A 13,466-nucleotide genomic window follows, 5' to 3' on the forward strand; every position below is an offset into this window, starting at 1 on the left:
GACACTATTGGTCCCACTTCAGGGAATACAACTAGTGGAAGATTCAGAGCCAGAACCCAGGCTCTAGTCCCAAAAGAGGTTCTTTCTATGATAGCAGGTGACTTTCAAACCTCAACCTTTCTATAGGCACGTGATCCTGTGGACATACACGCATGCATGCGCACATACAAACACACAGGCACTCACATTGTCAGCAATGATGAACACAGAAAAGCCTGGCTCCTATCCGATTCTCAGGAACAGCTGCGGCTCCAATCCCTCCTTCCACTCCCCTCCCTTGATTATGCAACTTCTTTCCAATTCAGCTCTCAGCCATACACCATTTGGATTCCCAGACCTTAATCCTGCCCAGCGGGGCTGAAATGAATGAGACAGGGCCCCATTCTGGCTTCACAAAGGCTGCACTGTCCAGCTGGTGAATGGTTTTCTTTTGCTTGGGCCAAGAGGACGAATTAGACGAATTAGACAGGGGAGGCAGAAAGAAGGAGTTCAAGGTCTAGCATAATAACCTGCATGTGCCAGCACGGGGAACGGTCCTTTAAAAGGGAGGGGCATGGCTTTGGGGAGCCAGAAAAAGAACAAGGATGGCAGAGACTGCAGCCCTGCCCGCAGGCTTCGGGGAACTGGAGGTGCTGGCTGTGGGGACGGTGCTGCTGGTGGAAGGTGAGCCAGGCAGGACCTGGGGTGGAGCAGGGGCCCAGCAGGATCTCAAAACCCAGTCACAGCTATGGTGCTGGCACGAAGAGTTCCCCTAACCTAACTGAGTTATCATGTCATCCTGATTGCTTATTCCTATGTGCCTAGACCTACAAGGTCTCCTGGTGGCTTTCCTGTAGAATGCAGAGCACCAGCGAGGAGTCAAGACAAAAAGCCAGGTAGGGATCAGGAAGGGACAGACTTTGCAGCAGTGTCAGGGGTGTGTATATATACCCAGAGATGACCAAGAACCAACCTTCAGACTTTATGTCCTTCCAGGCAGGAGAAAATTTAATCCAGTCCCTGGAAATCCTGCTAAGAATCCCATGAAAGATTAGCCTCCAAGAAGACTCTGAGACAGATAGCTCTGCCACCTGCTGTCTATGTCACTGGTACCAAGTCACTTCAGCTCTCTGACTCTCAGTGCCTTGACATTCCAAATGGGTGGTTGTGAAGGTTAAATGGGGTCAAAGTATGAAATGTTTGTCCAGACAGAAACCCAGGGAAGGCACCAGGGAGTTCATTAACTTCTGTCCACTCCTGCCCACCATTCCTTCTACCATGTCTCCTCCCACAGCCCTAGGTATGTCCCACCTAGGGACCACCTGGGTCCTTCGGAAGCCTACCTTCACCCAGAATCCTTAAAATACTCAGTGGGGCCAGAGCTAGAGATTGGGTTCACCCTAGAACTAGGCTGACAGGGTATACAGTCCATGTTCAAAGCACATCCAGAGAGGTAAGCAGCACATTTCCTCACCCAGTGAGAAGTGACAGTGGAGAGGAAGTGACATAAAACTGGTCCTAGAGACTCTGAATACTATTGTCTGGTGGCCCCATTTCATTTCCCTTTTTTCTAGGAATGCTACATTCTAGCCTTCCTCTATGACCTCAAACATGCTGGCAAATTTTACCCTTTATGTCTTTGCATGTGCTGCTCCCTCATTCTGGAATGTTCTTTCATGCACCATCCTTTGGGTAAATGCTCCCACAGTTTTCAAGTCAGGATCTTTCTCTGTTCCTCGATGTTGACAGGGGAAGAAGGTGAGGTTTAGAAATTTCAAGGGATAGCAAGGCCAGATCTCTCTGCTCTCAGAAAACACCTCAAGTTCACCTCACTGACTAATGTTCTGGGTGCAGCTCCGGGCTCTAACGTCGGCTCTTCCTCTCCAAGATTCTCCCTGATGTTGCTCCACCGACCTTGGGGGAGGCATTTTGGAATCTGAAAGACTCAAGTTGGAGTCCTAGCTAACTGTGTACTGAGGGATGATAGCTAGCATCTCTAAGGCTATTTCTTAACTGTAAGTGGATAGGAGCGTACGCAAGAGAAGTCTGAATGACATGCTTATGCGGGTGCCTGGCACCTCCTAGGTGCTCAGTGCTTGCCGGCGGTTGTGAATGTTCTAGCAGGAACCATGCTGTACTGGACCATCTTCTTTATCTGTCTTCCCATGGGGCTATGTTGGTAGAGGGGAGGGCATGAGACTTATGGCTTTCAGTGTTTGAGGGTCAGTCTGCCTCAGGAGAATTTGATGAACTGCACCGAGAGAACTGCTGAGCATAAAGGGGGAAAGTTGCTGAAGGTCCATCCACCTCTGGACCCTGGTTCTGACCCAAGGTGGGCCTCTCTAGCCCAGATGCCAGCCCCTGCCCTTCCTTTCAGCTCTCTCTGGTCTCAGCCTCAATGGCCTGACCATCTTCTCTTTCTGCAAGACCCCGGAGCTGCGGACTCCCAACCACCTGCTGCTGCTGAGTTTGGCCGTGGCGGACAGTGGAATCAGCCTGAATGCCCTCATTGCAGCCATATCCAGCCTCCTCCGGTACCAGGCCCCTCTGCACTCCACTGGCTCTGGGGCCCTGCTTGGGGCCTGACTTAGGGGTATTGGGAGACCAGAACCTTTTTTTCTTACCTACAGAAAACTAACCCAAGGGCAGAGGGTGGGCAGGGTGAACTCAGCTAAACCCAAATTCCAGATTATCCCTGCAGAGCCGCAGCTAATTTGTGGAACACAGGGGTTATTCAAACTCAACCAAAGGGATTCATATGGGTGGTTAGAAGTATTGACTTTAATTATTTTCAAACAACTTTAAACAATGCTTGCCACCTAGGAAGCCCTAAATAATTGTTTGTGAAAGCAAACAGGATTTTGACTAGTGTCCAATACAACCACATGTGCAAACCTGGGTCCTGCATAATTTCAGAAGATGTGTTTGTAAGATTGTTTTCTTAAGCAAAGGGAACATTCTGTCAGGTTTGGGGCACTATGAAGGGCGGCTGAACCCACCTGGGTATGAATACTCAGGGCTGACCAGTTTGTGGGATCTGAATTGGTAACGATCTCTCCTCCCACAAAGCACTGATGTTTCTTCCTTTGCTTATCCATGGGGCAGAGGATAGGGAGGCCCGAGATCCAAGCTCTGGCTTTGCCTTCACTGTGGACCGTGGCTCCAGTATCTTTTCCTCCCATGCCTCAGTTCCCCGCTTTTGGAAAAAAGGGCTTGAGTTCTCCTATGGTGGAGGCGTGTGATCACGCAGAAAGATCTTTTGGTCTAATCGCGGTGCAGGAAAAGTCGCAGTTTGCATAGAGCTCCACCTCTTCCACCTCGATTCTTAAGCTCAAAGACCCCAGTACCTTCCCAGAATAAAGAAAGATAATAAGGCCCTCTTTGGAGGAGTAGGACTAACATTCAGGAATCTTCCAAGCCGGGCAGGCATGGGGGTAGGAGAGATGGAGGGGCGGAGTAACTTGTGTCGTGTGTCTCCCACAGGCGCTGGCCCTATGGCTCCGATGGCTGCCAGGCTCATGGCTTCCAGGGCTTTGTGACAGCGTTGTCCAGCATCTGCGGCAGCGCAGCCATCGCCTGGGGGCGCTACCACCACTACTGCACCCGTATGTCAACGGACTATCTGCAGTGCGGGAGGATAAGAGGCAGGGCGGGGTGAATAGAACTAAATTCGCCCAGGAACTTAGTGATGTGTTTCCCAGCGCAGAGAGTGTGGGTGGGTGGGGGTGTACCGTGCATAAGATGTGAACAAGCATTTCAGCGAAAGAGGGAGGGTGGGAGAGTGTGCAACAGACCTGTTTTGAGGCATGTGTTGAAAAAATTGCCTCTGCCTTTGCTGCAGCCTAAGGCAAGTCAGGGATCCTCTCTGAACCTTAGTCTTCTCCTCTACAAGATAATTTTAATAACTAATCTCACAGTTTTATTTTGAAAATCAGATGAGATCATGGATACACAAAACGTCCTTGCAGTTGGGCAGTGTTAGAAGTAGAGGGAGGTGAAGAGAGAGAGTGCATGAGTGTGCACGTGTGTGTGTGTGTGTGTGTGTGTGTGTGTGTGTGTGTGTGTAGCTGGGCATGTGACCTAGAAACTCACTCTTCCACAGGGCCTCTGCCATGCCAAAGTTTCATGAAGACTAGTTCCAGTTCTAGATTTCCCAAGTTGCATTGTCAAATGCCGTCATCATAATTAGCCATCGCAGTGTGCCACCTGTTCATCTGTTCTGATTTTATCTGATATTTTTTTCAAACAAACATTTCACATAACTCTTATTTACTTCTTTCTTCCTTCCTTCCTTCCTTCCTTCCTTCCTTCCTTCCTTCCTTCCTTCCTTCCTTCCTCCTTTCTCACAAAGAATTGACTCAGGGGCATTTTAACACCCAGCTCTTTTAATTTTTTATTTTATTTTATTTTATTTTTTTATTTTTTTTTATGGACAGGGTCTCACTAAATTGCCCAGGCTGGCCTCCAACTTGCAATCCTCCTTCCTCCACCTCCTGAGCAGCTGGGATTACTAATGTGCATCAACAAACCCTACTCTTAAACTTTTAAAAACCCACTTAGTCTTATTCTAAACAATATCTGTGAAATCACAAGTTTAATGTTCTTATAGTTTTAACAAACATTAGAATAAAAAATCTTTCACTGCCAGAGGTATAAAAACGTGCTTTGAGAAGCTGTGTATCAGCTAACCCTCCAGCTTGCAGCCTAAGAAACAGAGGCACAGAGAAGTTAAGCAGCTTGCTAAGTGCCAAACAATAGTAGACAAGAGCTAGAATTGAGTGTGGACCAGATGCATCCATAGGAACCTGCTTCCTTTGTTAGCCTAGCTCCAAGTCCTGAGCTATAGATCTGCCCAGCATGGAGGCCCCTGTGAGGTCCACGGCAGCCAGTACAGCCTTGGTCCCTGAGCATGGCCCCTTTGGAATTTTCAGATCTTCCCCTTGTGGCAGACACACACCTGGCAGCAATGTCACCAGCCCTCGTGGGTGTCCCCTATCACATGTCTCTCTCCAGATCCAAACACTGCCTTTATCCTTATGGTTTTCCATGGCAGTAAGTTAACCTCTCCTGCCTGCTTGGCCATGAGGCACCTCTGCCACTACTTACACCCCAGCACTTTCCCCAAAAGTCCCTTGAACCATCCCCCACCCTCACCCCACCCTTCTCCCAGGCACACACATACACACTTCCTTCTCAGATTGGAATAGGCTTCTCTGCCTCCTTCCTATTCAGACCTCAGTCCAGAGCCCTTTCTGTCCTGCGACAGCAGGGTGAAGACGGGAGAGGGGGATGGAGGAGGTCTGAAACTCACCTGCACCATGTCACGGAGCATCTGTTTCTGATGCTGAAGATCTTGTTGCCACACGTGGGTCAACATGGACACTGACAATTGTGCCCCCACTTGGGGTGGAGGGTGTCTTCGTCAGCCTGGGCTGCTGCAACAAAACTTACCAGAATGGGTGGCTCTAACAACAGAGATTTATTTCGCAGAGTTCTGGAGCCTGGAAGTTCGAGGTCAGGGTGTCAGCATGCCAGGCTCTGGCGAGGTCCCCCTTCTGGATTTATAGAGGGTCGCCTTCTTGCTACATAGTCACAGGGAGGAAAGCAAGATCATCTCTCTCATGTCCCTTCTTATAAGGACATTATTATTTCCATTGGGACTCCACCCTCCTGACTCATTACTTCCCAAAGGCCCTCCCTACCTTCAGTGCCATCACACCAGGGACTAGGGCTTCAGCACATGAAGTGGGAGTGGGGTCACAAACATTCAGTCCATAGCCAGGGAGTACATCCGAGCCAACTCCATCTGGGGCCATATCTGTAAAAACAACGTGTTGGCTGTGGGAGGTTGCAGATAGGCTCTTCTCATGGACCACACCCCATCTGGATTCTTGTCTACAAAGAAGCATGACCAATAAACCCCCAACAGAGGAGGGGCTCAGGAAAGGCAGTCTGAGCCAGGTCCAGGGAAAGGAACGGAGCCTATGTGGAGGGAACAGTAGGACGTCTGGTCAGTGGGGCTGGACCAGAGCCACAGATGCTGTTGGGACCTGGCCTCTGCGAATGGCCCTGAGATGGAACCCCAGGCTCTGAGTCAGAAGTTCTCAGAGAGTTTCCTAGAAGCAGAGACCAGCTGCTTCTGAGCAAGAGCTGAGGAAGGTGGAGAATCCAGACTTCCACGTCTCCCCTCCACTGCTCCCACCTGAACCACTGCCCATGGTTCATTCCTAACCTTGGCTCTGAGAAACACCTCTGTTCCTTCCCTACTCCCTGCTTCTCTCTGTTCTCTGAAGAAGATGGCACCAATTGTCTACAGGGAGACTTTCACCATCCAGTGTCTCTTTTGTTCTTCATAAGGATCCTCAGAGGAATTATCATTCCCATTGTGGAGGAGAAAACTGAGGTTCAGAGAAACCTTTTTTGAGGGGGAGGTACTGGGGATTGAACTCAGGGGCACTTGACCACTGAGCCAAATCCCCAGCCCTATTTTGTATTTTATTTAGACACAGGGTCTCACTGAGTTGCTAGAACCTCACTTTTGCTGAGGCTGGTTTTGAACTCACTATCCGCTGGGATTACAGGTGTGCACCACCGAGTCCAGCAAAATTTATTTTTTTTTCCTTTTTATGATACTGGGAATTGAACCCTGGGTCTTGTGCAAGTGGGGAAAGCACTCTACCAACTGAGCTATATCCCCAGTCCCACCCTCAACTTGCCTGAGGCACCAAGCTATTTAGAATCAGAACTGAGAGTCAGCAAGGTTCTGTGTGACCCTGAAGTCCATTCTTTTTCTCTTGGCCAAGATATCTCCTCCTCACGACACCTCTTCCTCCTGTCTCACACAGGCAGCCAGCTGGCGTGGAACACGGCCATCCCCCTGGTGCTCTTTGTGTGGCTGTCTTCCACCTTCTGGGCAGCACTCCCCCTCCTGGGCTGGGGCCACTATGACTATGAGCCCCTGGGAACATGCTGCACCCTGGACTACTCCAGAGGGGACAGGTGAGGCAGGAGGAGCAGCTTCCAGGCTTCCTTCCCTGGGAATGTTGGCTTTGAGTTCCTGTGACAAGGTTGTCCCAGCTGAAAAATCCAAATTGGGAAATGCCAACATTTATCACAAAAAATCTCAACTCCATAGACATGATTTCCACGTATACAGGCTGACATTGGGACTGAGGGAAGCCCATCCTGAAGACGGACCAAGGGATGGGAATGTTATACAAACTGGGGCCCAGAGTGGAGCCTGAGAGGGGGCATCAGACAGTGTGTCCTCGGCTTCTATCCATCAGAACAGGAGTGAAGCCCTGCCACCCCTTGTCCGTCTTCAGCACAGTCAGTTTTTTCTGGCTCAGACTTCATAGATTTCTAGAGGGATCCATTCCCTTGGTTCAGTAGTGGGAGGGACCCTCATTCATGGAGATCAATTCTAGGAATTCCCTGAGTGTTCTGTAAGCCAGTCCTGAGAGAGAGAGAGAGAGAGAGAGAGAGAGAGAGAGAGAGAGAGAGAGAGAAACTGAATGCTCCCCACTATCATGGACCAGAGCTGCAGATACTGTTTTCTAGTACTGTCCCATCCATGTGGCTACCTTTAGAGGCTACCTGGGTCACACGGCTCCACTGTCCCTTTTTGTTACCACCAAAGCTGTGTTGAATGCCCTGCTTTCCAAGAGATGTTTTACACACAAAGTGTCTGCACCTGATGACAGCCTTCCCAGGTGAAATCTACCTGAGGAGCTGAGTGCCAAACCTGTAGGGTATTCTTCAGCTGGGGTCCACTGCTTCTGGCAGCCCTTCCTCCCACCCCTCCTTAGTGGCCATCTCCAAAGTGTTCCTGGGAGGGTCTTCCCTTCATTGACCTGTTCCTGGTCATCCCTTCCACCTCCCTCTGACCACTACCTGAGACCCCAGGCTTCTCTGATCTCCTCAGGGACACAGTGTCCAGTCTCTTTGTCATTCACGGGCTCCTTTCAAATCCCTGGACCTAGAACACCCCTGGAATGTTCCTTCCTCGTGGTCCACTGGCATCTCCCAAGCTAAAGTGTCCCATTCTTCATGCTTGGGGAACAGCCAGGTGAGTGGGGCTGAGCACTTGAACTTGAAGGAGGCTTCTTCCTCATCTCAGCTCCCTGGCTTCTGAGGAGAGTTCAGCTGGGACCAGCAATGATGGCACTTGAGCATTTATCTGATGGGAGTGGTTCCCCACCTCTGACTCTCTGGTACAGAGGTGGCTGACCATTCCTGGTGGCTGACTCCCACTCCTCCACCCTTCCACCTATAGAAACTTCATCAGTTTCCTCTTCACCATGGCCTTTTTCAATTTTTTCGTGCCTCTCTTCATCACCCTCACATCTTACCGGCTCATGGAGCAGAAATTGGCAAGGAGTGGCCATCTCCAGGTAAGGACCCAGCCCAGAAATCCCTCAGTTCTTTTCAGGGATGCTCAGGGATATGCATGACGTGGTGGTTCTTTCCAGGGTTTCCTGTGTTTGCAATGATCAGGAGAAAATTCAGTTTGTATAACAATAAACTGTTAAGGCCCCAAACCACCCTCCCCTTGCTCAGATTGCCAAGGCCTGGGGAGCAAAGACCAGAATGGCTCTTTCTTTACCCAGACCCTCTTCCACTGAAAGCCCAGCTCTCCCTGCAGGATGCCATCCATGCTGTTACATTCAATTCTTCCAGAGGATTTGAGGCTTAGCACAAAATTGCAGACTCTTTAAATGTGACTTTTAAATTGCTTTGAGATGTTTAATTTAATCACAGTCACAGGCTGTTACCCACAACATAAAGTCACACCTGCAAGCACATTTGTCCAAGAAAAATGATGCTTCAATATAAACCCTCCTGGCCATTTCTGAATGTCTGCATTAATGTTCATTTTTCGTAGTTTGTTACCTGGACAATTTAGCAAATGAGTCATAACAAGCAGCCAAGGTTTTTAAAAAAAGTATTAGCACTATTTTATATGCATTGTCAGCTCATCTTTGTGACCACTCTCTGAGAAAGGAAGGCTTTATTCTCCCTGTGTCACCGACTGGATTGAGGTTAGAGGCAGAGGGAGGTTAGCTAAGCAACTCACCCAAAGCCACACACCTAAAAAGAGCCGAGATAGATCCAGACCCAGGTCTTAGGCTCTGCCACCCAATTACTCAATTATAGTCATAAAAGAAATACTCAATTTTATTAAGGCTTAATCTGCTACTTCATTATTTTTCCTGTGAATTAGAAAGGGATTCTAAAAATTGATTTTAGCTGGACATCCACATACCTCTGAGCTCACAGGAGGAGGGTGGGGGTTGCACTGGGACCAGAATCCAAATCTCTGGCTCGAAGCTGGTGTCCTCTCCCTCCCAGGCTGTCCTCCACTCTGTTCTCCCCAATCTGTCTGAATATGCAAAGTCACCAAATTTCTTGAAGTTTTGATCAGCCAAGAGATAAGACTATCATTGTGACTTTGCCATTTTCCCCACTGACTTTAAATCACCAGCTCTGGTAGCATCAGCTGTAATCACCATGCATGGGCCCAGGGACCTCAGCCTAAGCTAAGTGGTTTCTGGAGATGACATGGTCTCCCATGGAAGTTCCAATTTCTCCTTCAGCCTCAACTTCTCCCCAGAAGAATCCATCCGACCTAAGCACCCGTCCTCCCCACCCCCTGCAGAATGAGGGACAATTCAAGAGAAAAAGAAATGTCTCCTGGTCAACGTATTTTCAAAATCTAACATTGAAGAAAATGTGTCCTCTTCCAATTTAAATTGCCTTCTCTGTTAAAAACCCATATCAATGAGAAAACAGGCAGCGATATTTTGCATCAAATTTTTAGCATCTGAATATATGTCAGGAAGCCATGACAGGGCAAATACATCCTGAAATTTGATCTTGGTTTGTGCGCCCCCTTGTGGCCATGGGTGGTATCCTATTATAATCCCTTCGTGGCCACCAGGTGGTCCTTAAACATCACCCACTTTCCAGACCAGCCCTGTTCTCTGGTTGTTTCTCATACTGTGAAATCTTTGATACAGACAGGTCAGTATTACCAAGTGGCTAAAGCTGCTGATGGCAAGCTGGTTCTGGTCTTAAAGTTTGAAGGCAGCTCAGCCTGGGACCCTTATGCACATAGTCATTAGAGCCCAGGATTCCTCCCACCACAGTGCTGTGAATTGAACCAAGGGCTTCAGGCATGCAAGGCAAGCAATATACTACTGAGCTACCTCCCCAGCCCCAGGATTCCTCTTAAAGAGCAGAGACTTAGAAGGAAGCTTATTATCTTTCCCTGACCCCCAGTGCCTGCCTCTAGGCAAGTCAAGGATTATTAGCACATTTTACAGACAAGGCAACTGAGGTTAAGTAAGCTTAAACAACAAGCTTAGGGTCACCCAGCCTTAAATGGCAGAGAGACCCATCAGGTCCCAAGTTCCTCTTCAGGCTTAGCTTCTTCCTGAAACCTGGTCCAGGCTGCTCAGAGCCCCTGAGTACAGACCTGGTCTCCCTGCCTACCCAGAGTTGTGGCCACCCTAAGTGAAATGACACCTCCTGTGACAATTTTTCCCAGGTGAACACCACTCTGCCAGTCAGGCTGCTGCTGCTCGGCTGGGGCCCCTATGCCCTCCTGTATATATTTGCAACCATCATGGATGTGAGCTCCCTCTCCCCCAAACTTCGAATGGTAAGGTCACTTTCAAGACCCAAAGCTAGAACCCACTCCATCGTTTTTTTGTTTCATTGTGTCACCCGTATCTCCTATTGGCTTTCTGGTCTCTGTATCAGTCTCTCTCTTTGCCACTTCCTTTGAGTGTTTGTAATGCACATCTCCTGGGCCACAGGAGACTGAGATGATAGGGACAGATAGTCAGAAGGTGACACTCAGGTTTTGAGTGGAAGTGTATTCCTACGGGGTTCTAAGAATCATGCATCATCTGCCAGCTAGTCAGGGAGAGCTCCAAGACTGCAGAATCAAACCAAGGACAAATGATTAACAGTTGCGGGGGGGCGAGGGGGGAGAGAGGACTAGAGCATCTAAGTTGGACCAGGGGGAGAAGCAGAGGCTTCAAAGCATCTTTCCTGGATTTTTCTGTGACAACAGGTGCCTGCCCTCATTGCCAAAATGATGCCCACAATCAATGCCATCAACTATGCCCTGCGTGGCGAGATGTTCTCCGGGGGAATATGGCAGTGCCTGTCACCACAGAGGAGCAAGCAAGACAGAGCCCAGTGAATCTCTCGAGGGACTGCTGAGACCCAGGCCCATTCCTGACACCCTGGACCGAGACCCTGCCAAAAGCCTGTCCCAGAATCCTGTCCATCAGCCTCAGAATCCAAGCCCCAGACACTCATCTACCAACCCCAATGGCCCCATTGAGCCTGACCCTAGGTTGAACACCGGGATACAGAGACCCCAAGCTGCATGGAAAGATGGTCATCATATCCCCCACACCAAGGCTAAGAGACCTTGAGAATGTCACTCTCTGTCCCATGAGTTACCTGACCCCTAGCATAAAGATATAAATATGGCCGTGCAGGGTTATATGAAGCTTGAACAACATAACATGTATTCACCTCGCTCATAGAACATGCCCATTAAAACACAGCTATTGGTATAAGCTTTGACCAGGCCCTTTGGGACTCTGAGTCTTACATGGAAAGGAGAAAACCCCTGAGGTTTGCTTAAGGGAGCTGGACTCAGGCTTCCAGCATTTCAACACCACTTCTTAAATCCTGATGGGCCACCAGTGACTTACCCTGTGCCTGCATCTGTGTCTCAGCTGGTGAAATGAGATGACAGTAATGGTGACCTGTCTGCACAGATAGAGCCAGAAAATTATCTGCATGTCAATTACTCCCTGGGAGTTAGCCACCAGCACACATCAGTCAGAGCCAGCTCCTGGATCTATGGGGCTTGGCCTGCATACTGCTTAAAAATGGGGATTAGTTGCCAATATTTTAAAATCTGAATAATTTATGTAAAGCTCCAGATGTCAGAAGATGAGGCCTCACCAGTTTGCCTTCCTCCATAATGACAGGGTTCAGAGCTCAGGGTGGTTCTTCCCTTTGCCCAGTACACAGACTCTCCAGTTAGTGGCAGCTCATGCGTTGTCTGTAGAGCGCAGGTGTCTGTGGGTTGTGACACGAATACAGGGGTCCCCATTTATCTCTGGATGTATGTCTGGATGCATCTCCCACAGAACTAGCACTTCAGGGTAAAGGTGTGGCAAGAGCCCAGTCCTGGGTGGACCCATTGCTCTAGAGGAAGATGGTGATGATTAGCAGGGCGATGAAGGGCCATATGAGGAGCCTAATGGTGGAAGGGCAGGTGGTCCAGGCCCCATGGAAGCAAGAAGAAAGCCCCATCCCATCAAATGGAGAGGACAAATAGATAAGTGTCCAGGGATGGGATGGGAGTGGTCATGTGAACAGCATTCGGGGTCCCTGTGGACCAAGATCGCCTCTCAGCTTTGCACATTCAGCAAATTAAACTACATATCCATAACTGAAAGGAAGTTTTCACAAAACAGGGGATCATCCTCTTATTTTACAAAAACAGGTGGGGAGGGGAGAAGTGGCAGCCTCTCCAAAGCACCAATTCTTCCACCATGCCCTGTTCCAGGTGCTATGGAGATAAAATGTCCCTAGCACACTCCAGGATCCCCAAAGCATTTTTGTCCTAGGCTCTGGAATGATGGCAGGAAAGGAAACTCCCAGTATCTAAACCAGAGTTGAACTTAACACTGGCTGAACAGATTCCCAGGAAAGTGATGGGGTCCAGGGCCTGAGATGTTGACCCACCTCCCACAGCCCATCAGTCTTTGTTGGGGACCTGCTATTCATTCCACCTCTGGAGACGCTAACCTCCACAGCATGGATGAGAGAAGAGGGTGAGATGACCCTTTCCAGAGAAGGAGTGTAGACAAGAGGATGCTGAAGACACAGCTCAAGTAGACAGTGTCAGCGTTTTTCAAAGGCCAGGCCTGGGTCCCCAAGAGAAGGGAAGAGAGCCAAACAGGTCAAAATCCTCACCTGTGCTCAGAGAAGAAGTGGGGAGGAAGGCAGGTTGGCCAGGCTCAAGCCAGGGACACTTTCAGCTCAAGCCATGCCCCCCTGGGGGCTTGCTGGAAGAGGAAGGGTGGGCTGAGGCCTCTCTGTACCCTGGCCTGGGTTGGAGGAGATGGGAAGGGCTTAGCAGCAGCCCATGGAGAGGACCAAAGCCCTACTGAAGCTTTTTTACTTTCAAAGCCCTGAGTCTGTCCACAACTCCAAACCTCAGGCAGGAAATGACTTTAGGGAAGCTTGATACCTCTAGAGCAGGTCCCAAAGCATTTTTTTGGGATCTTGAGTTCTCCATGGACCAGGCACTGCATGTAGGGCCTCTCCTGTGCCCTCCTTCCTGCCACCTCTCGCACCCCACCCTGCAGTGCATGCAGAACTCAGCTCCCTCTGAGGCAAGTGGGACAAAGGAAGTGGCTGAGTCCCACCGAATGTCCAACTCCCTGCAG

General features: G+C 49.5%; 1 protein-coding gene across 4 annotated transcripts; it reads left to right on the forward strand.

Moving 5' to 3' along the window:
* The first annotated feature begins 584 nt into the window (after nucleotides 1–584).
* On the forward strand, nucleotides 585–11,191 carry Rgr (retinal G protein coupled receptor). 4 transcript variants are annotated; one of them, XM_026397055.2, is made up of 7 exons: nucleotides 585–663; nucleotides 2,357–2,513; nucleotides 3,463–3,584; nucleotides 6,825–6,978; nucleotides 8,255–8,372; nucleotides 10,529–10,642; nucleotides 11,060–11,191. In XM_026397055.2, exons 1-7 carry the CDS (start codon nucleotides 585–587, stop codon nucleotides 11,189–11,191), a joined length of 876 nt encoding a protein of 291 aa, XP_026252840.1. The 4 variants fall into 4 exon arrangements, with proteins under 4 accessions (XP_026252840.1, XP_026252839.1, XP_026252841.1 ...); XM_026397054.2 differs by having other exon boundaries at nucleotides 2,357–2,512; nucleotides 3,450–3,584; XM_026397056.2 differs by lacking the exon at nucleotides 10,529–10,642.
* Nucleotides 11,192–13,466: the final 2,275 nt, after the last annotated feature.

This window comes from Urocitellus parryii, chromosome 5 (genome assembly GCF_045843805.1).
Source record: "Urocitellus parryii isolate mUroPar1 chromosome 5, mUroPar1.hap1, whole genome shotgun sequence".
Taxonomy (NCBI): Eukaryota; Metazoa; Chordata; class Mammalia; order Rodentia; family Sciuridae; genus Urocitellus; species Urocitellus parryii.